We start from the raw sequence: 24,517 nt of genomic DNA on the forward strand, positions 1-24,517 counted from the left end.
CTGGGTGGCTCAGTCGATTGGGCATCTGCCTTTGGTTCAGGTCATGATCTCAGGATCCCAGCATTAAGCCGCACACTGGAGTCCCCACTAGGCAGGTAGTCTGCTTTTGCTTCTCCCTCTGCCCCTCTCCCTGCTCATGTGCGCTTTCTCTCAAATAAATTGAATCTTAACCAAAAAAAAAAAGTACCACAAATCAATAGAGAGAAAAATGACTGGCCACAGTGTTGCAGAAAATTTAGTTAACTCCTTGGGGGGAAAAAATGAGTTGTCTTCAGCAAGAGGAAGAGTTTTCAATAAAAGAAATCATACACACACCAAACTATCCTCTGGGAATCAAAACCACCACAAAAAAACAAACAAACAAAAAAACCTGGGGCTAATTATTTGCAATAAAGGAGAGACAAACTAAGAAGTAGTATTTTAAAAATTCTTTCAAATTAGTAAGAAAAAAGTCTGTCAACATGAAAAAACAAGAGAATCAGGAAAAGCACATTAACTTCATTAATATAAAAAAATGCACATTAAAAAACAATGACATATCACTTTTCACCTATTCAAATTGTAAAAATTTAAAATATAATACCCATTGCAGGTAAAGGTTTGACATTTTCCTACACTGCTTCAAAGTATTCTTCTACATTGCAGATTGGCAAGAATACATGTCAATATTCTTTAAAATACTTATACCCTTTAATTCAGTATTCTATCATCATCTGTCAATCTCCTAAAGAAATGACAGGGATGTGACAAAGATTTATACGAATTTTCATCAACAGCATTTATAAGAAAAAAATTAGGAATGACAAGGTCCAAACACAAAAGATTAGTAAAATAAGTCATGGCTCATCTATACAATATAATGTTAAAAAGTCATTAAATGTTTTTAAGGCTATTTAACAACATGGAAAAATAACAAGTGAAACAATGCTAAGTAAAAATACACTGAATGCTTCTACCAGTGACATCAATGCTCAGTTAAGGAAGGTAAAATTCAAACAGTTACCCCCCCTGCTCCCAGAATGCCCTCTCTGCTCCAGGCCATCCTCCACCCTTTCTTCTGCAGGCTTTCTCTGCTGCTCTAATCTACTCCCAATCCATTGCCCTCCTTTTGTTGCTGGGTCTCCCCACTGTAGACACTTTTCTAAAGATCAGTCCCAGAGATAGAAGACACTTACATATAATGTCTTTTCTCTCTAAAAGGTCAACTTTTGCCCCCAATACCCAGAATCCTCTTCTGTGGCATCAACAAGCTCTCTCAGGATGTCCAGATCCCTACCTCCATCTGAAAAAGCTTCTCTTCTTTCCAGCTCATAATGTACACTCAGTGAATGAATGAGTAAATGATCGAACAGTATACATCTAATTCTCATAACGGAAATAAAGTTTAACTCCAAAGGATGAGGTTATGGGATGCTTTTATTTTCTTCCCGTTACTCTGCTCCCTCCATATTTCCCACAACAAATGGACACCATGTATACATTTTTTAATAAGGAGAGAATAAAAAATGTACTTTCTCCTCTACTTTCACAGGCCCCTAGGTCCAGATTAGAGATACTCAATCTTGACCAGGTGTAACAAAAGAAATTCAAGTTTATGATTTCCATATATCTTGGAAAACATTTAGGACTTACAGTAAGTTCAGCCTTAACAAGTAGCCTCTGGCCACTAAATAGCAATTCTCTTTTCTGGAATTAAAGACTAATGCACTAACTAAATTAAAACATGTCCCAAAATCAGACAGCCATCTAGTCTGCCATCTCTCAGCAAATTGCAGATGAACTCACAATACAAATCTGGCCAGAGGGCTTAAAATACGATTTCACAAAGTTGGCTCTGTTTTTCCTCTTCTCACAAATGGCCGGCTTGATGCATAGCATGTTTAGCTACAAAAACCTCTGCTGACTCTCCCTGTAACATTTTCATGGCTCGCCAGTAGATCTGTCCGCAGTTCTCAGGTCTACCAAGGTTCAATTCTTCTTTGATGTAATCCATCCAAAGATCTTTAAAGGAAACAAAGAAAAGTTACCGTAAACATACAATTAGATCATTGACAAGGCTTTATTATATAAACTTCACTATTTAATATTGATTCAGTGTAAGATTTCTAAGAAACTTAACTTATTGCTGTTATTTCCCTAAGAGCCCTGTATGAAACAATACCTCTCAGCTTCTTCCTTTTTTTTTCTCTCAGCTTCTTTACACTAAGGTGTATCAAACTTCTTTTAAATGGAAAACTTCACTTTAAATCATGACAGTCTACGTATTTCAAAAACCGAAAATACTAAATATTTTAGAGGGAAGATTTTGCTGAGTCTCTTTGAAGGTGAAACCGAGTTTCAATGCGTTCACTGTAACTTTGTTACCAACACCTAATAAAACCTGCCTGGGTTATTAAAAACGTCATTTTCATTAATTTCACCAGAAGGTCTGCTAAAACTTTGTAAAAGCTAACATATTTTTTTAACCTAAATTTAACTACTAGACATTGTTTTTGAGTTTGTAAGTAAACAGATTTTATATAACATACCTAATACCCAGAAATATGTTTCACAAGTCCTATAAAAACAGGGCAGTATGGCAACAGCCAATGACAACTATATTAATTAGCATCCCACTACCCCTTCTACCACTCCCACTTTTACTCTGACCTATATTATTAAGCTTTCCCTTACAAGTATCACATGTTTTTTAAAGGACCAAACCAAGCAAATTGTTCTCTAGAGTTCTTAATAGAAGACCCATGAACTCTTGACCTTGTGAACGTGAAATTATAAGCCAAATTACGTCTGCAGTATTTATGCACAAAGTAAGGGAGGAGACAGGGCAAGGATACAAGTTTTATTCTCAAAGAGGGTTAAGGACTGCTCTAATCATACTGAAGATTAAGGCTAGAAAGAGTTAAGGACAATTCTTATCATACTGATGGGTTATACACCACACCTGGAAACAGATGTGTCTATAATTGAAGTTTACTTACCAGAATCTACAGATCCAAACTCTCTCAAAGCCCTCTCATAATATTCTCTTAAGTTCGCCATCTTGCAGGATTCCTAACAAAAAGTAAAACGACAATCTTGCCTCAAAAGGCTAATCCATAATGTCACAAGTTCCTTTCAACCACACTGTTAAAACAGCTACCACCTACTAGGTATCTGAAGGGGAGACTAATACACCTCTCACCTTATCCAGAGGAAAGTCAAATGCAGCAGTCACCAGAGTGAAGTCAGTGTCAAACAGTGATAGAGCACTCTGCGCTGGTAGCATGGAAAAAAGCCTAATTGATTCTCAGTTGGGGGAACATGGGCAGCTTCACAGGAAAATACATTTGAAAGCCCTGAAGGAAGACTAGGATTTAAATAAATAAATGGAGAAGGTTTACTCCCTGTGGCTAAGGATTTCTTTCTTTTGTGTGTCTGGGCCCTGGCACATATTAGCTATGTGCACCTTCAAACTTTTTATATGAAGGCGAAGCATATATAAATACTAATTACATAACCTTCCCCAAGTTTTTAACCCTCTGACCTTAAAAGTTTCCTCACCCATAAAACAAAGATAATGATATCTCTTACAGCAACTACAAAGATTCAATTAAAATGTACCAGAGTAGCCTGTACTAACTTTACAGACAATAAATATTCATTCTTTACCTCCATCTCCATTTAAATATATTCTCTTTTGTTTCATTTTTCAAAGGAGAGTAAAATCTACAGTTTAAAAATACTCTTATACAGAGAGGCCTAGGTGGATCAGTCATTAAGCGGCTGCCTTAAGCTCAAGTCATGATCCCAGAGTCCTGGGACTGAGCCCCACATCGGGCTCCCTGCTCGGTGGGAAGCCTGCATCTCCCTGTCCCACTCCCCCTGCTTGTGCTCCCTCTCTCGCTGTGTCTCTCTCTGTCCAATACATAAAATGATAAAAAAATTAAAATTAAAAAAAGTACCCTTGTCAAGTAATGATTTCTCATTCAAATCTCTCTTCCCTAAGACTGTCATACTATAAAACACATGCATGAAGAACAGAATCACTGTGTTTAAGATTTTATTTATTTATTTGACAGAGAGAGAGAGATCATAAGTAGGCAGAGAGAGATGGGGAAACAGGCTCCCCACCGAGCAGAGAGCCCAATGCGGGGCTCAATCCCAAGACCCTGAGATCACCGCCTGAGCCAAAGGCAGAGGCTTAACCCACTGAGCCACCCAGGTGCCCCAGAATCACACTTTGTTAAGTTCTCAGAATGTCTTTTCTATGCAGTACCTGGCCTTGTAACCCACACACCCCTGCAACAGGTATTATGACCTCCTCGATGGAGGGTGATACCAAGGCTGAGAACTGCCCAAGACATATACCTATTATGTTATTAACACAAAGCCTGGTTATTAATTATTTTGTTATATTACCTCTTGCACTATAAGGACAAGAACAGATAAATGACCCACACAATGATTAAAACTATAAAAATAAGAGTTTAACCTCGTAAGTAATTTTCAAAATTGAAGTAAAAATAATAAACACCAATCAAAATACACAAATAAAGGAGAAAAAGCAAAACTGCAGATTTAGAAAGGGTGTGAGGAAATAAAATATACTGACATACTTGCTGATTATTGCTCTGAAGTAGTACACTTCTTTTGAAGGACCATCATACAGTATATAAAGAACCATAAAAAGAACTGTTCTCTCCAAACAAATTTATCTTAAGAATTCCAAAGAAAAAAAATGCTGTATAAACAAAATGCTTACAGCACTCTTGTTTCCAGTATCAAAAATCTGGAAACAATCTATACATAATGGACTGGTTATGAAAACTGTGGATTTAAGATTAACACCATAACCATTCAAGATGACAACTGTGGGAAAAACACGGAAATGTGTTCACAAATTAACATTAAGTAAAAAAAAGAGAGAACCTCCACATGGCACATAAACCAGAAATAAAACTTGAGTATATAATTATAAACAAAAAAAAGTAAACAATAAAGATTTAAATATGGTTGGCTATGTTTAAATATGGTTGGTTTGAAAATCCAAATACCTTTGGATTTTCGTGTGTTATTTTTTATACTTTTTTTTTTTTTTTTTTTTTTGAGAAGGACAGAAGATGGAGAGACACAGAGAGGGGAAAGAGGGAGAGAAAGAATATTAAGTAGGCTCCACACTCAGCACGGAGCTCAGTCTCACAACTCTGAGATCATAACCTGAGCTGACACCAAGAGTCAGACTGAGCCACCCAAGTGTCCCTCATGTATTATTTTTTAAAAGAGACCTTCCTGTATTTTCCCTCACTCACAAGTTCAGATAAAAACACCAGAAACATGGGTCACCTGAGTGGCTCAGTTGGTTGAGTATCCAACTCTTGGTTTCAGCTCAAGTCATGATCTCACGGGTTGTGAGATCAAGCCCTGCATCCGGCTCTACACTCAGCAGGGAGTCTGGGCCTTCTCTCCCTCGTGCCCTCCCTGCAACTTGTACACACACACTTAATTCTCTTTCTCTCTCTCTAAAATAAATAAATAAATCTTACAAAAAACAAAAACAAAAAAACCACACCAGAAACAGTTACTCCCTGTAACCCAATACAGAAGACAAACAGGGTGCTCCTGAGGCAGAGAACCAGCACCTCACCCCACCTGGCAGGAAAGGTCTCATCTATAAGGTAACATCTGAGTATTCTATTTTCCAGATACAGACTTTCTCTTCTTTGCTCGATTACCACTCCTTAATCATCTCTATGAAAAGTGGTTAGATGAAGGGACTGGAAATGTATACTACATATAATGAGAGCTTTTTAAATGACAAAAATGCTGCCATATAGGAGAGGAACCACTAATTCAATTTCCCAGACAAAAGATGCAAAGACAGAATACTTACTTGCTCCTTTTCAAACTGGATTATTTTCCTGAAAAAATCAACTGAAAACGGACGCCTTTCCTGTAAACTAAAAAGGAGAAAACCGTTATCTTCCACAGAGACAGAAAGCCTCTTACATCCCAGGAATCTAAATCCCCACGCCAGCGCCTCCACAACGCATGGTTTAATAAAGACCCGGCCACAAGGCAACACGAGGACTGGACTTGGCTGCCAGTCACTCTCAACACTTCCAGCGCCCAGGGACTTACTCTTTACCCCCACCAACCTCTTTCCTATCCAGTTTTCTTCCTGTTCTCTTCTTCTTCACTTTTACAGTTTGAAGTTCCCTCTACTACATCTCAAGTTCCTTCTGAAGGAGACCAGTAATTCCACTTCTAAGGATATATTCTAAGGAAGTAATTTTTAATACAGATAAATAGTATTTGTGCAGAAATGTTCACCAAAGCAGTATTACTATGACCATCTAGATAATGGCACATCCACAGAGTGGTGTGCCACACAGCCATTTCTAACAAATGACGTGCATGAAGAACTGTTACTGATAGCGGAAAGGCCAGTGCAATGTTCACCGACAAAAGCAGTATACAAAATGTGATTATAATCTCAAATATGTAGAAACAAAGTTTTTAAATGATATATTAAGCATGTGTTTCCCCGTGATTACAAAGTTATTATTATTATAATTAATGGGTTTTTTTTTAATTTTCCACCAATGGGTATGTACTGCTTTTATTGTTCAAAATAAAAGACTTTTTGAAAAAATCTCTTGGATTACTTCCTCAGATACTATATGCCATTCATATAATCTGGGTATGGGGGGCTGGGTATGCGGTTGAAAGACACGTAACCGTGATGAAAGTTTGTGAGCACCTTTTAAACACAGCTCTGGCCTTTTTATAGCCACCGCTTCGGTAAGCCCAATCCAAGTACTTATCCTTCAGAGTGACTGAGTCAGCACCTTTGACAGCTAGGAGAGCTTTCTACAATTTAAAAAAAAAAAAAAAAAAAAGACAAAAGCTGTGTGAGGAAATTTATAAGTATCAAAGCAAATTTTCCCAGAACCATCCCAGGCTGCTTAATTAACAGTGCTTTAAGAACATCTGCTATAAAAATAATCCTAAAACTAGCCAACTAGTGAACCTATTTGCTCATTCCCCACCCACCACAAAACTCAGAACATGGGGCCTAGACCTTAAAAATGGCTTCAGTGTCTTCTTGGCTTTTGGCACCTTCACTCCACTCTGCCCAAGAAATCCACAATGGCAGACAGACCTGGTCATGGTGAGAAAGAAAAAAAAATAAGAAGTTAGAAAATAATGGCTTAGCTCTACACTCCGAAAACTAGTCTCTATAAAGACAGGCTCCTACTAAAATACTCAGTTATGTAAAATATGGATTCACTTCCAGTCTGTCCTCATGATAACCAAATTCTCAGGGCCCAGTAAGGATGGCATGTCAGAGCACAGATGGACTTGTGACCAAGACCCCCAAAGTGGTACTCTCCTGTCAGTCCTAGCTCCCGTCTATTGGAATACTGCCTTCAGTTACTGCCCTCAGGTATCTGTGAATTAAGTATTGAAGGGTCCATAGCTGGTCAGACCCACAGCTACCCAGGTCACATCTCTGCTGTCTAGGACCCATGACACAAGTACTACCTAATCCAGACTCAACTTTCTGACCTTTGCTCATGCCTCTTACTAATATAAAAGGGGTTACCTGGATGGCTCAGTCAGTGGAGTGTAGAACTCTTAATCTTGGGTTGTGAGTTGAAACCCCACGTTGAGTGTAAAGGTTACTTTAAAAACCAAATCTTTGACGGGGCACCTGGGTGTGTCAGTGGGTTAAAGCCTCTGCCTTGGGCTCGGGTCATGAACTCAGGATCCTGGGATCGAGTCCTGCATCAGGCTCTCTGCTCAGCAGGGAGCCTGCTTCCCCCTCTCTCTCTGCCTCTCTGCCTACTTGTGATCCCTGTCAAATAAATAAATAAAATCTTTAAAAACAAACAAAAAAATCTAAATCTTTGATAAAAATTAAAAAAATAAAGGTTCTGAAAGGCACCTGACTGGCTCTGTCAGTTATGTGTCAGACTCTTGATTTTGGCTAAGGTCATAACCTCAACGTTGTGAGACCAAGACCCCAAGTCAGGTTCATGCTGAGCAAGGAGTCTGCTTGTCCCTTCCCCACTGCTCCCCGCCCTGCTCTCTTTCTGAAATAAATAAATAAAATCTTTAAAAAATAAAAAATATAACTCCGACTTCAGTGTACATACAGCTTTGGAAGCAAGGGAAAACCATACTTTCAATATTTCTTACTTACAAGATATCAAAATAAAACAGGTAATTTCATTTAATGTAGTCATTTTTCAAATAACAAACTAGAAATCGGCTATTAAATGGAAAGAAATTCTTCCACTCCTGACCCTTGGCCCATAAGCACAAATGTACTCTGGGGCCAGCCCTCATCAGATAAGCATACTTCAAATGAGCTTTGGCTCAGTCTCAAAAGGTTTCCCAAACAAAATGAAATACAAAAGACCCAACTCACAGACCTGGGCTTTCAGATGCACAAAAGCTTCTTCAAAGAGCCCAGCTATGTCAGGGCTCTTGGAGTCAATCAGCACCTGCAGCTTCATCTGCCACATCGTCACAGAGTCTCTGAACAATTCAGTCCCGGCTACTGCCACCTCCAGAGCTTCCTTTAAGAAGTCCTGACGCAACAACAAGTCGATCTGGAGAAGACAAAAGATCACTGGAAAATTAACTACCGAAAGCTAGATCATCTAGGTTGGGGGGACAAAAAAGAGACCTCATTTAAGGCAGGAATTTCAAAGCATCTCCACTTAACTTCTGACAATGGCACAAAGTGAATAATCTGAAATTTCTTCCACTGCCTGCTCTTATTCCTAAAGGCTACCAAAAAATAGGGGAGACGTACAAAGTAGAGGGTCTAAATAATTTAGATTGGAAGTTTTTTTGTTTGTTTTTAAAGATTTTATTTATTTATTTGACAGACAGAGATCACAAGTAGGCAGAGAGGCAGGCAGAGAGAGAGAGGAGGAAGCAGGCTCCCTGCTGAGCAGAGAGCCGGATGCGGGGCTCCATCCCAGGACCCTAGGACCATGACCTGAGCCGAAGGCAGAGGCTTTAACCCACTAAGCCACCCAGGCGCCCCTAGATTGGAAGTTTTTAATAGTTCAATATACTAAAACCCTCACCTACCCAACAGAATATAAAAATCAGACAAAACCAGTATTTATGGGTTGATAATGGAACGAGTTTATTCATTGAAATGGAGTTAGGCATACAATCAACTGGTACAATTTTTCTGAAATGTACTTGACACTGTGCAACAAGAGTCATGGAAGTGTTCCTATCTAAACTTGGAAATTTTATTTTAACAAAGATGACCCAACACACATGGAAATCTTGTGTGTTCAAAATGCTTAAATCCGGGGCACCTGGGTGGCTCACTGGGTTAGGCCTCTGCCTTCAGCTCAGATCATGCTCTCAAGTTCCTGGGATCAAGCCCCACATCGGGCTCTCTACTCAGCAGGGAGCCTGCTTCCCCTCCCTCTGCCTGCTTCTCTGCCTACTTGTGATCTCTCCGTCAAATAAAGAAAGAAAATCTTTAAAAAAAAAATGCTTAAATCCACACTACTGTAACAAAAGAGGAAAAAAAACTAAAACCAATTTAATTTTACAAAACTGTAGAAGAGTAAATAAATGGCAATATGTAATCTGCTCATTCAGCAAGCATTATTATCGTACACTTATATATGCTTTATTCAATAATGAGGAACTCAGGCATGTTCTCCACCGCCTGAGGGCCTCTAGTCTAGCAGTAGAGACGGTCTAATACTTGCCATGACAAAGAAAGAATCGTATGTTACAAGAGTACAAAGCAGGAGCACCCAACACGATCTACGACAGCGATGAGACAGGAAACACAATTTATGCGAGGCTTAAGGAAGGTAAGGCATTAGTTAGAGAAGGCTCTCCCAACCAGCATATGCAAGAGGCTGAACTAAAGATAAGAGGCAGCTGGGATACAAAAGGAAATCCAAGTTCAACTTGGCTGAAGTTAGAATGTAGAAGGTAGAATGTATACTAGAGAACTGGCTGGTGAGGCCAAGGCCATATTAGGGAGAATGATCAGCTTTATCCAAAAGACAGTGGGAAGCCACAGAATAATCTGATCATCAATTTTAAAAGATCATTCTGTGGAGAATAATCTGGAAAAACAATGGATGTAGGAGTCAGGTAAGCATTTTAAGTTTAGAAGCCGTATACTGAGGAACTCTCACTAAAGGCAAAGGCAGCAGAGTGGAGAGGCAGTAGGCTTGGCAAGGGCAGCATCAGAGATTTAGGGAGCAGAGGATGTCTAAATAGCCAGAGTGGCAAATGACCAAACAGTCACAACAGAAAGAGAGCAGGGCTCCCAAAACAATACTCAGAGCAAAGTCCACCTAACTTTATAGGAGGTGACTGTCTTGCCGGTATTCGATAGCTCAAATGCGAGCAGCTGAGCTCACCCGAGCCTGGGATTTTCCCCAGATAGATGCCATAATGGGAAAGGGGCCCCTCAGTCATGGTATAATGCGGCAGACTAGTATACAGTATATGCATTACCTAGCTGTACGTAAAAAATATTTTTTTAAATGTTAACGAATGAACATTTTTACGCATGTCAAGAACTTTGTGAGCTGTCAAAAACAAAGATCACTATCACTATTTTAAAATCACGTAAACAAACTCAGAAAGGTTAAGTGGCTTGCCCAAGTTACCTAGCTATTAAGCAACAAAACCCAATCTAGACCACATATTCCCTGAGCACATTATCCTAGTTTCCCTAAAATCCTTATCCACCCCAGAGAACAGGAATGGGTTAATAAGCTTCTTACTGAAATGTCAGCTTCTGAACCATAGGAACCCATCTAATTTGTCTTTATTGTTATCATACTGATGGTTAATCTGGGTTAGGCACACATTCAGGAAAAGGATGTTCACGAAAAGATCAATGGGTAGACAAAATAAATCCAACTTGTGACCCCTTGTTCTGAGTGTTTTCCACTATATAACATACCTCCCTTTACTGGTAAACATTTCATTTTTTACATACACCAGATACTGAGAGACAAACATCATGTCTCTACATCTTCCCTTTCAAACTTCCAAATGAGGTTAGTCATATAACTATATATTAAAACACATGACACCAGCACGAACCAACTGGAATTAAGTACGTGTTATTGGCAGTGAATGTGTCCTTACCCACTGCTTATACTGGAATTCTGGTAGAAGTCTGAGTTCATGTGCCTTCCTGAATGCTGTCATGGTTCTTTCCAGCCTCTGAAATCAGAAAAATCCTTCAGTTAGCTACAAACATCCCACTGGGGGTCTTTGGCCTCTGGCAGGAATAAGTACAGTTTTGCACATTTCTGAAAACTGAGAGAAGGAACTTGAGGTGGTTTCACTTATAATTAGACCAGTCAAAAAGCCACACCAAGACAGTCCAATAAGAGAGCACCTCCTAACCAGGTGGCCCGAATAAGGATGCAGCAGACTCAGACCTTCAGAATGACTAGTCACCCACAAAGAGAAAGACCTTAGGTTAAGCATGAAGTTCTTCGAAGCTGTCCCCAGCCCCAAAGGAGCCATGTGTCTGCTCTTCTTCCAGAAAACAGTCACCTTCTCGTCAGCCACTATAAGCATGTAACTTATCCCTTACCCTGTCTCTGAGGAACTGACTGCTGGTCTTCTTAGTGAACCTTTCCAAGCAGAAGCTGATGTAACACTTCCACATGGCCTCTGGGAAAGTCAGAGAGATTACACTGATCAGATCTCCAGTCTCTCCATTTAACAGTCATCATACATCTTTTCGATGAGTGGAATATTCCCCGGAAGAAGAATTTAAACGAGTCTGGTGAAAAAAACTAGTTATTTCCATTACAGCCAATCAATCATCTCAAATACTAGGGGGAAAAGCAACTGAGTAACCAAATTAACTGTAAAAAGTAAAAACCTCATCCATGTTACATATCCCCTCTACCTTAATACCCCCATATTACAAAATCTGAAAGTAAACCTATGTTAAAAGATAATTAAGGAAGGACAATCTTCTAAATTAATATTTCCTAAGTATCATCTCCCCCAAAGAGATGAATACAAACATCATTACTGTCAAGGAAGGTCATAAAAGCTCCATTTTTCACCACGAAAGAACAAGTTGGAATGCCAGGCACACTGTCAACTACCAGAGAGAGATTCCTGAAAATTGCTTTTGGTAACAGGAACAGAAGCTTCAGTTTCACGTTTGTGAACACTATCCCTGCTACACCACACCAAGGTCTGGTGAAGTTCACCTGTAGGGAGAGTCTTCACCGCCTCTTCATACACAGCACAGCACCTCTCCTCCTTCCGGCCCACCTCCACTGCTCTGGCTTGTTTTGTGGCAGGCTGCTCTCCGGCTGGCTGTGACTCCATCTTTAATTCTCGCCGTGCCACATAATCCCAAGTGAGAGGGTCATCTGTGTGCAGGGCCTGAAGGCTGAAAAATCGTTTACTGGCATTCAGCCCAATGACACAAGACTAACTCAGAGTATCAAACAGAGACAGTTCCCTATGCTCTAAAAATGTACCCCGGACAGACACCCCTTTAGCAATCCCATTACCATGAGACAACTCCCCAAAAGACCCTCCTGATACCTTCACACTCACTGCATAAATTCTGTCAATTGATCAGAGTTGTGGCACATTTCTTAGGTTTCAGAATGTTTCAGATACCATTCTCAAATGTTAATTTTCAAGTTAGCTCTCAAAGTCAAATCAACAGGTATGTGTGACATGACAGTACTCTTTGAGCCCTGCAGAACCTTATTATATCCAGGCTCTTGATTTTTCTATAATAGAGGCAAAGCAGCAGCACAACCTAACCCTCTACCAAAGCCCTGAAAAATCCAAAGAGCAAACTGATCCGAGTTCTATTTTATCTTCTGTGAAAGTAAGGGGGGCTATCTAAGAGGGAAGTACCCATGAGGCAGGCTGCAAATAATTCTCAAACCATATGCTCAAACACTGAAGAATGTAACTGCCTGCGGCATCAACTGTAAACACTCACAACGACCACTTGTTTTACAGACAAAAGACATGCCGGCAAAGCAGGAATATACATTTTTGATATAAGCTGTAGAATATTTGTTATTGAACAAAGGCCAACTACTTCCCAAGGGAAGCCCATAAGGGAGTCAAACAATTTCTCCAGAAGGCTTTTTTTTTTTTTTAATATAACTTACTATGATACAACAGTCCTAAAACTTCGCTTTCTTCCAAGATTTAGTGTGGCATCTTCTCTCCCCCTTTCTAAACACCCAATCTCAAACTTTTACCACAACATTAGAAGTAGACATATTCACTTTTCCATGACTTAACTTACTCATCATAAATTTCTTTTTGCAGATCTGTGGCAAAGTCGAATAGCTGTGCAATTGAAAGCAGGGACACATGAAATTCTGCACCTAAAATTTAAATAAAGTAGGGGAGGGGAGGTAAGACTCTCAAGTATCATTTTACTCTAAAGTATCACTTTCACTTTTTTACAAGAAATTACTACTTTCTTGATGTGCTGGAGTTATTTTGTTTGGGTTGTTTTTTTTGTTTGTTTTTTGTTTTTTTTAAAGATTTTTATTTATTTATTTGACAGAGAGAGATCACAAGTAGGCAGAGAGGCAGGCAGAGAGAGAGGAAGGGCGGGGGGGAAGCAGGCTCCCTGCTGAGCAGAGAGCCCGACGCAGGACTCGATCCCAGGACCCTGAGATCATGACCTGAGCCGAAGGCAGCGGCTTAACCCACTGAGCCACCCAGGCGCCCTGGGTTTTTTTTTTTTTTAATTGAGAAATAAGACAAAACAGAAAAACACATCATCCACTACTCAAGCAAAACCATTACTGATATTCTGGAGTATTCATAAATATTTCCTTTCTTCTAAACTTCTTCCCAGCATAAAGAACTGTTCTAAGCCACCCGTTTCAACTCCCCATGTGAATAAAGTACTCAGTAAACTTACTGAACTGTTCAAGTATATCCTAAGGGGCAATCAACCTTTTCTTAAAGAAAAAGGGCACTATTTGTACACAATTTTTATGCATGTTCTAACAGAATTTCTAAAGAAATTTTCCAAATTAGCTAAAGGTCTTTCTTATTATAAACAAAATGTTTCACTCTCCCATCATAAATTTTCAAAACATGCGTACCTTTAATTATGCTTACAGAATTTTTATAGATGATCCGTGCCAACTCGCCCTTAAGGATTTCTTCAGGATAATCGAGATTCCCCTAAAGAATATTATATTAAATATAACTTAACAGATACGGCCGGGAACCAGAAAAAGCACTAGGATGAAAATTAACAGTCCTAGACTACCTGTGCCATATGTATGACCTCTGGCAAATCTCCGGGCCAGTTCCCTCACTTGTAAAATGTGCAGCTTGAACCAGACCACTGATCTTCCAACTGTGTTCTTTCAGGCTGCTAGAGTGATAGCAAGATCACACGGCTTAAGGCCTGACTCTCTACTTAGACCGAAACAGGTCAGATTTTACATGGCATGTTTACCCCTCTGTGTCAACTCTTATTTGAATAACAAAGTTCACAGCTGGAAACCACAACAGAGGATAGCGAAGTTCCTTTCTCAGCTCTAACATTCTACAACTTTTTTCTTTAAAATTATTGTCACCAAAAAAACTTGTGTAAAATTTAAAAGAAAGGAGGCCAGCAACCGCACATCTCACAACCCTCAAGCTCCTTCAACCCGTTAGTATGTCATTTAATGAAACCATAAAGTAGTAAAGAAAACCATTTACCATTCCATCAGTAATAAATAATTTTGAGGACTACTTCAATTACTCCAAATGTCTATTTTTAAGGTACAAAATCCCATTTTTACTACTAAGCCCATTTAATTAAATCCACTCTGGACTCATCATAAAGTTTCAAAGTAAGACATTAAATTGGGAACAAAAATAGATTCCAAAAACTTTCTCTTACTCCTAAGCAGATTGGAAACACCACAAATCGTTCATGCGTGACAACACATTCGGATCTTACCACATCCATTTTGGCTTTTTCAAATTCTTCTTTTTCTTTCCTCAGTTTTTCAGCATGCATCAACTCCATCCTAAAGTACTACACAAGGGAAATAATAAACTAAAAATCTTTGGAAATTTTTTTTTTAATCAGAAATACATTAGATGCCATTTTTCACCTATTAAGTATCAGATCTGGGAAAGTCTGTGGGCAGTATAATATTTTGATATGAAACTAGCAGACATTTATGAGGAGGAAGATCTTTGTGATGGTAAAACAGCTCTGTATTTTGATTGTGGTAGTGGTTACACAAGTCTACACATGTAAAAAAAGAAATGACATAGAACCATATGGACACATCTACCAATGTCAATTTCCTGAATCTTCTTACGTAATATTATAAAATGTAACCATCAGGAGAAACCTCACTGTACTGTCTTTGTAATTTCCTATGAATCTATAATTACTTCAAAATTAAAAATCAATACCAAGTTATGTACCGTCAAGCTATAACAAGAAAAACTAATGCACAACTAACATATAAACTTGGACTTCTCCAGAATTTTTAGGACTTTGAATTTTATGTTACAAGACATATGAAAATGACAAGGTTTTTTTTTAAGATTTTATTTATTTATTTAACAGAGAAGAGAGAGAGATCACAAAAAGGCAGAGAGGCAAGCAGAGAGAGAGGGAGAAGCAGGCTTCCTGCTGAGCAGAGAGCCTGATTCGGGGCTCGATCCCAGAACCCTGAGATCATGACCTGAGCTGAAGGCAGAGGCTTAACCCACTGAGCCACCCAGGCGCCCCAGAAAATGACAAGTTCTTAGAAAATATTTATGCCCTGGGGCACCTGGATGGCTTAGTCGGTTGGGCGCCCAACTCTTGGTTTCAGCTCAGCTCATGTAAAGGAACTTGGCTCAGGGCATGATGTCAGGGTCATGAGATCAAGGCCTACGTCTGACTCCACACTCAGCACAGTCAGCTTGAGAATCTCCCCTCTCCTTCTGTCCTCTCCTCCTACTCACATGCATGACACACGCTCTCTCTAAAATAAATCTTTAAAAAAAAAAAAAGATTTGGGGTGCCTGGTGGCTCAGTCAGCTAAGCATCTGCCTTTGGCTCAGGTCATGATCCCAGGGTCCTGGGATCAAGCCCCATGTCTGGCTCCCAGCTCAGTGGGGAGCCTGCTTCTCCCTCTCCCTCTGCCTGCCGCTCCCTGTGCTTGTGCACGCCCTCTATCTCTGACAAATAAATAAATATTTGTTTAAAAAGCATAAAGATGGCTAAACCCTGGCCCCACAACTAAAAAAAGGTAGGGTCCGGTTCCCTATCCCTCCCAACCATAATGAGGTCAGAGTTCCCATCTCTCACTAACAGGATGGAAGTTGCACATGGTCGACATGTATTGCTGGCCAAGAAATAGCTTTGTTACATTTTTTCCCAGCAGCAATCCCTACTTATCCCTAGCCTCCATAAATCAAAGTCTTTTTTAACTTAATAAAGAATGTACGTCCATAGAGGACCAAAACTAAGACATCACTCTCTCATCTTACAGGTATGCAACTCACTTCTTGATAAAGTTTTGGGCACTCTGGATGAAAGCGCAGAGCTCGAAGAAATAGCTGTCTTGCACTTTCTGAAGACAAACGATCTTCCATTTCCCATTTGGCTGCCATAATCCACAAAGCTATAAATGAAAAACATCAGACTTCACTTCAGTAAATCGACAGAGAAAAACCAAAAAAGAAATTTTAAATTCTAATTTTAATAGTTAAAAGATTTTTTTTTTTAATCTTACCAAAAGAGAAAAGGGATGGAGAAAGGGTGTTTCTAATGGTTATCTGTAAAGTATTGTTCCTTTATTTAGAGTACTCTGAAGCACAGATGTAAATGATAGTATCCGTGGATACTTATGTCCTCATCCAATCTGAGGTCAACATCATTAAAAGTCACATACAAATTTTAAAACTGTTAAAATGCTGGAAAATTAAGCATTTTAGACTCAATGAAATAAAAATATTTTGCTCTTTGGTTTAAGTAGTCCATGGGTTTTTTTTTTTGAATGATTTCATTTTTAAGATAAAATTTTTATTACACCTGTTGGGAATAAAGGCTTTAAAAAACAAAAACCTTTGTCTTTCTACACAAGAAATTAATCTTAACATTCTAGCTATTTCCCAACTTAATAAACTTAATATAAGTCAACTATGTCACCAGACAAGATTGATTTTGGTAAAAACGACTCATGGTTGGTAACCACGTCTGGACTAGAAGGGTTGTGAATGGGAGAGAGCCACTGCTCTGGGCTTTCTTAAACATATGACTCCTGAAACTTAGCACAGTGCTCTCTGGGATTCCTGGAAGCTATCTATGCCCATCCACAGGTCTCCCAAGCCAGAGTGGCTCCTCTACCGATTCATGTGATCTCATTCCCTCATACTTAAATGTCACCTTGAGGACCAGAGACCAACCTCCCAACTGCTAAGAATACTCTACCTAATGCAGTCCTGCTCTATCCTTCTGAATTAACTGGTACCAGATATAGCCTACCTTAGCCTGTGCTGTGTGAACTTGGTTGAGCCTAATACTTGACACTGGAGCACCTCCACTACAAAATGATGTACCATTTCACAGTATTCAAAAGAGAAATCTTTCTCTTAGAAAACATGAGTATCTACCCCGGGCCAGTCACTCTTGAAAAATCTGTATTAACATATTCCCCTTTACGTTTTTAAGTTTTCCCCTTTCAACTCTTCTTAAATGTGACTGCATCCAAACAGAATGTCCCTCAAAGGACCAAAGAGTTTATTTGATCATCATCTAAAAACAAACTTAGTGGAGTGCCTCGCTGTCTGAGTCAACACAGCATGCAACTCTTGACCTCTGGGTTGTGAGTTCAAGCCCAACATTGGTCATAGAGCTTACTTTATTTATTGACGGACTGATTTTTAAAGTAGGTTTCACACCCAGTGTAGAACTAAACACAGGGCTCAAACTCATGACCCTGAGATCAAGACCCAAGCTGAGATCAAGAGTCAAACCCGAACTGACAGGAGCCATCCAGGTGCCCTGGGTGTAGAGCTTCCCCTAAAAAATAACAGAAAATTAGGGCACCTGGGTGGCTCAGTGGGTTAAGCCTCTGCCTTCAGCTCAGGTCATGATCTCAGGGTCCAGGGATCAAGCCCCGAATCGAGCCCCACATCAGGCTCTCTGCTTGGCAGGGAGTCTGCTTCGCCTTCTCTCTCTGCCTGCCTCTCTGCCTATTTGTGATCTCTCTATCAAATAAATAATTAAAATCTTAAAAAAAAAAAAAACACAGAAAATAAAAGATAGTTTTAAAAAAATAATTAAATACTTTTTAAAACAATCAAATAAATAAGAGGAAACTTAGTCCCTCTTACCCACAAATACAATATCTGACCCAATAAGTGGCACACAACATGCAGGGATGAACTAAGAGGCAGCTATTCCAAAACCAAAAGTACCTACACTCAAGTTCTCAAAATTATTTCTTTTAGGTTTATTAAGAAAAATAAATTCCAAAATAGCTTAAGTCTACATAAAAGGTAGAAGAAAAATTGATGAGGAACTCACCATACCTGGTTTGTTTGAATGAATGGCCAACATGGCAGAAAATACCTTGCTAAGTTGAGCTTTGGTAGCCTGTAAAAGAGAAAAAGCAATTCTACTTCCTATCCAGTAAAATCATTGTTACTAATCTCTAAGTGAACTGGTACTGTTTCCTTACCAACTTAAAATCCAGTGGGGCAAGATCTGCTGTTGTAGAGATACATTCATGGCTTTCTTCTACCTAAACCACTACATGTAAACATTCCAAATATCTAAAAATTTTCAACTTTACTGAACAAATAGAACACAAAAATCATTTTCTGGCTTAGAAGCCGTTTATACAGTCATTCAGATAAATAAAGGTTACACAGAAGTTCAGGCTTCTTATAAGGCAGACTAACTGAAAGAAGGAATAAGGAAGCAAGACACAGCTGCCCAATACTCACCCATTTCTTACAAAAGACTATATAGGATAGCCAAAGTTGAACATCATCCTGCAAGAAAAGCAATGTAGTAAGCTGCCTGAAATTTAACTTTATATATAATACAACTTTGCACTAATTTTTTTTAGAAACAGGGGTAGATTTCAGAAAGGCCAATGTTATAACACATCGCTCAGTCTACAGGCTCTTCCTCACTGAGGCCTTAGATCTCTTAACTGTGGTAACTCCATCTGGCCACCACTCCACCTACCATGCTCCAAGACAAAATGTGTTGTCGACCCAATGTGTTCAATGCAGGTCTTAAGTGGTGTCAGTGAGGGGTAGCAACCCAAAATTTGTCATTCCCAAGTACTCTGCCATTCCCAAAGTACTCCCTATACACCGTATCGCAGTCCTAGAGCCCAACTTGAAGATTATCAAGTGAGTGAGGTGCTGCCCGTACTCTAACCATTCATCTTCTACCTCCAAGTTTTTGATGTACTTCACTTAGAGACTTACCCAAACAAATCCCAAATTTCTAATCCTTAATGATGTATCAAACCTACCTTTTTCAGTACCATCCTCAGAGAAAGATCAATTTTCTTAATGGTTTGGTTAAGTGGTTTTAAATAATGATACCATAATTAGGTTAAATATTGACAGACCCAAAAATAAACAATACATTTGAATATTTAAATCTCAGTATATACAATACAAATCTTCACATCTCTTACAATTAAAGATGTTCTGATCACTTACTTTCCATTTTGCTGAAGCTCGTCGGAAGACACCTTGTACCCGGTGTACAATAGAATTCTCAATCTCATCCTTCTTAAATGAATAGCCAATGCGCTAAGAAAGGACATACACAAAGTCTCAAATTAATCACATTTATCTACAGCAATATTCCTACTTGATCTTAAACAGTACTGATAAAGAAAACAAATAATTACAAATACCCATTATGAGCACATCACCACACAATTTATCAATGCCAACTGCTTCCCAAACCCAAGCTCTAGCTATAGAGCCACACTACTTAATTCTAAAATTTTCCAACTTCCAGGGCCACCAGGGTGGCTCAGTCGTTAAGCATCTGCCTTTGGCTCAGGTCATGATCCCAGCATCCTGGGACGGAGCCCCACATTGGGCTCCCTGCTCCATGGGGAGTCTGCTTCTCCCTCTCCCTCCGTTGCTCTCCCTGCTCATTCTCTTTCTCTCAAATAAATAAATTTTTCCAACTTCCAGAATATCTACTTACAGTTCTCCTTCTCTGAATCAACTCCAAAAGATTAATTTCATACTATGGAAGAAAAACATACAAAAAAAGAGAAAACAGTAACATTTATAACCTTTTAAATGCAAGAAATACATTTAGTTAAAATCATAGAATAAATAAAAATCAAGAATAAAAACAAAATTGGGGTGGAAGCACCTGAGTGGCTTAAACAACTGACTCCTGATTTCAGCTCAGGTCATGATATCAGGATCACAAGACTGAGCCCTGTTGGGCTCCACACTCAGGGAGGAGTTCACTTAAGATCGTCTCCTTCCCCTTTTGCCTGTCCCCATGCTCGTGCTCTCCCTTGCTCTCCCGCAAATAAATACATACATTTTTTTTTTAAAAAGGTTGTAGTGTCAAGCCTAACACAATGCTTCAGCCATGGTCTGATAAATGCAAAACACTTTTATTCAAACTAACATCTTCTCAGTGCCTACTGTTTGCAATGTCCTCAGCTAACTTGCCCCATACTCTACTTTTGTTATACAATTATTTTTTTCCTTTTTCCTTTTTAAAACTTATTACTGAAGTATAGTTGACATAGAGATTATATTTTGTGATGTAATACGCTCCACTATGAGCTTCCAAACCTCTTCCAAATATAAGATTTGTAGTCAGGTCTCACTTGTTCACCTGTTGTTTTTTTTTAATCTTAGGTCAGAACTTTCAGTCTTGTAAAACTGCATCTTACTACTGGGTCCAGCTAGGTTTTGTTATCCAACATATTAGCTATTCTCCTCCATCTGAAAATTGGTCCAGCATAAACACTTTATATTCACTCAAATCTTCCATCCATTTATAGTACTGAAGAATTTGCAGCACATCTCTAAAGTAGAAGACTTACACATAAATATTAACTTTACAACCACCTACTGTTGTCAAACCCACTCTCCATCCCCTCCCCACAAGAAATAATATGTCAGTTCTCTTGCTGACATCCTGATACACAGTATCTTTGGCAGTACCTGATCTACTAACACTATAGAAGGAATAAAGAAAAGTTCAGTTTGCCAAGGACTGAAGCCATAGTGAAGCAATGTTATTCCTGAATCACCTCTATTCCTGCTCAAAAATTACCATTTAATCATCAATTCTAGAATTTCAGAGAAAACTCAATCAAGCGCACCATTCTAGAACTTATTTAAAATTTGTGAAGGGATTAAAAAGTAATGAACTTATTCACTCACTTGAACATAATTGATAAAGTCTTCCTTAAAAAGGGCTCTTCGCTGTATTCTATATTCCAGATCCGAAGCCTTCTTAATGATAGCCCTGAGGAGAAAGGCATTTAATATGTAACACTTAAAAAAAAAAAAAGATGTAACACTTAAAAAAAGCATAAGTTGAAGAACTTTGGGGGTTTTCTTAGGTTGTTTTTTGTTGTTGTTGTTGTTGTTGTTGAGATTTTATTTCTTTGACAGAGAGATATAGTGAGAGAGGGAACACAAGCGGGGGGGGAGTGGGAGAGGGAGAAGCAGGCTTCCCGCTGAGCAGGGAGCCTGATGCAAGCCTTGACCCCAGGACCCTGGGACTAAGACCCAAGCTAAAGGCAGACGCCCAATGACTGAGCCAACCAGGAGCCTTTTAAGTTTATTTTTAATATATTTAAAACACATTTTCCAAAACCTGAAATTCCCAAACAATTATCCTTCGTAAGCAAGTATTTTCTCACATCATTATTTCTGTGCTTAGGGGCATCAGGATGTATTTTAAAACTGTCATGAAAATCATCTTAATAGACTGCCAGGACCACTGACATTCCTACCACCAAAGCAACCAATGTTAAGTACTTTACATTATTTATATGTGACACTAGTAAAGATTTACTTTCCTCCAAATTCAGGTCACTTAGGTTTTAATAAAAAAGTATCTTTTCTAAATTCCTCTTCTGAGTTTTCAACATGCAGACTTTAAAAAAAAAAAAAAAAACCTAGATTGTCCCTACTGTTTCTACCTAGGAAGGTTTATAAGACTACAAAGGACTCACAGAAAGAGATTCATTGTATTTAGCTAGAGAGAACACAAAATGTGTGTATTAGGGGAATTTAACACAAGATATGCAAGACCAATAACTGTCTCTAGTTAACAGTAATAATAACAGGGGCACCTGGGTTGCTCAGTTGGTTAAGCATCTGCCCTCAGCTCAGGTCATAATCCCAGGTCTTGGGATGGAGCCCTCCATCAGACTCCTTCCTCAGTAGGGGGCCTGCTTCTCCCTCCTCCTCTGCCGGCTGCTTCCCCTGCTTGTGCTCTCTCTCTCTCTCTGACAAATAAATAAATAAAATCTTTAAAAGAAAAAAAAACCAGTAACAACAACATTTACTGAACACTCATTAAGAGTCCACACTTCTATGTGCCATTTCACTAACAAATGTTTAAGGCTCCCATAATCACATTACTACAATCACAACCATTGTAAAATGCAGAAACAATCACAGAAAACCATTAAAAAACATTAAACTTAATTCTAAAAATTACTCAATGCCAACCATGTGCCAGATGTTGTTGGCCACGCCCCGGGGTAGAACACGAAATTGAATTAAATGGTCCCCCCACCTTCTTGTCTTATTAGGAAGATTTATCCACTCCTCCTGGGCTCCCACAGCACTCTCTGCATCTCTGGGGCAATACACTCTAGTACAATCAACCTACAGTACGCCGCAATGTAAGCAAAATGTTTAATTTGTCTCCCCCAGCACACGCAAGGCAGGTAGCTCCTGATACTGGCATCCTAGTTTTATCATCTTTATAGCCCTAAGAACCGGCTCCATGAAGAGCTGTCAGGCGTTTCGTGGGTGAGTGGACAGACCACCTTGCCCCGAATAACAAATTCTAGGCATCAACAAAATATGAAAATGGGGTTCTTCCAGGTTAAGAAAAATAAACCCAATTAAGTGTCCCCCGCATCCCTGACCCCCGCCACAGACCCCCTCCCTCTCCTCCGCCCGCCCCAACTCCCCCCCACCCCAGCTCTCTCACTTAATCTCCGCATGACTGAACAGTCCAATGCGCTCCAGCTGTTCCAATTCGGGGAGTCGATCTTCTATGCGTTCCTGGATTATCTCCGCCATGAGGTCACAAGCCCACACGACCCACCGGCGAACTTCTCCACCGCCAACACGCGCGGGAAGAGCCCCCCTTCTACTCCAGAGAACCAGCCCTAGCGTTCGCACGTGTTCACGTCACGTGCACCCTAGGTCCCGCCTCTTCCGCTTCCGCCGCCTCCACCGTTGGAGAAGGCCCTCTGGCCCTTACGGCGGCTGTCACCTCTCTGTGGCCGATTGTGGGGTTGCTGCAAGGACCCCTTACACGCAGGAGTGCTCACGTGGACTGGAGGAGAGGGGAGGGGCGGAGCCGGCGTGGGGGCGGTCCTAAACGCGCGCTTGTCTAGAAGTGGGCGGGGATCCAAGAAAACACCTCCGGGGGTCCAGAGCGGTTACCTGAGGGAGACGTATTTTGCGTTTTCTGGGAAATATTGTCCCCTTTTATTGTGCGGCCGTCCTCGCTTTCCAATAGCGAACATCTGAAAATGTCAGTAATGAAAATCATAAAGGACGCTGAAACTGGCAGACTGTCCGTAATACTATGGGGCTCTGCTTTCGACTAGACTTGGTAAACCAGTGTGATAACACCGGTTTTTCACGTGCCAATTAGAATCTCTAATTGGCCGATTAATTTTTAAATGGAAGGACTTTTCATTATTTAAATAATAATTCTGCCTTCATCCACAAGATCTTTTAAAACACGTGGCCCTGGGTGGGTATCAGAAAGTGTATGTTTTTAGAAAAGGGAAGCTTGGTAGTGAAAACTTTGGGAGTTACGGAAATAAATCAGTAAGGTATAGACTCTCTTTAAACCACTGCCCAAGCAAGTTAGCATTTCTAAGGGTACCATCAGACAACTCAGCCTGGAAGTGACATTGTTGGTATAATTACTAAACCTAAAATAACTACATGGCTGAATTCTTTTTAAGTTCTGGAAGATGAGAAAAGAAAAAAAAAGCAGGAGTTCTTGCTAGACCTGTTTATTTCAACATTGGCGTTAGCATCTTGTGATTTATAAAGGGGAATAGGCTTAGCAATTAACCATGTTCCACCTCTGTGCTTTTCCTTTTTAATGGTTGGGGGTTTTTTTGCTTTTTGTTTTTTGCTTTCACATTTTGCCCCACTAGTCTCAGAATTGAGGCAAAGGTTGGCTTTGGCTTCATTTCTTGATCCCTCTGCTGTAGAGGGGTAGAAACTCATGGATGTAAAGCAAAGATTAAATTTCCTTGTAAAGAAAATCCCAAGC

At 39.6% G+C, this 24,517-nt stretch overlaps 1 protein-coding gene across 1 annotated transcript; it reads right to left on the reverse strand.

The window, feature by feature from the left end:
* Positions 1-413: 413 nt before the first annotated feature.
* Positions 414-23,365, reverse strand: UTP6 (UTP6 small subunit processome component). Its single transcript, XM_032845317.1, has 19 exons — positions 23,207-23,365; positions 21,415-21,499; positions 20,207-20,248; positions 19,705-19,797; positions 18,970-19,017; positions 18,553-18,616; positions 16,522-16,640; positions 14,972-15,049; positions 14,118-14,199; positions 13,301-13,382; positions 12,231-12,415; positions 11,597-11,676; positions 11,140-11,217; positions 8,418-8,597; positions 7,061-7,141; positions 6,740-6,849; positions 5,870-5,936; positions 2,979-3,051; positions 414-2,001 (listed from the first exon to the last, which is right to left on the reverse strand). Exons 1-19 carry the CDS (start codon positions 23,296-23,298, stop codon positions 1,850-1,852), a joined length of 1,791 nt encoding a protein of 596 aa, XP_032701208.1. The 5' UTR covers positions 23,299-23,365; the 3' UTR covers positions 414-1,849.
* Between the last annotated feature and the right edge of the window lie 1,152 nt (positions 23,366-24,517).

This window comes from Lontra canadensis, unplaced genomic scaffold (genome assembly GCF_010015895.1).
Source record: "Lontra canadensis isolate GAN:19392208 unplaced genomic scaffold, GSC_riverotter_1.0 scaffold163, whole genome shotgun sequence".
NCBI classification, from domain to species: Eukaryota; Metazoa; Chordata; class Mammalia; order Carnivora; family Mustelidae; genus Lontra; species Lontra canadensis.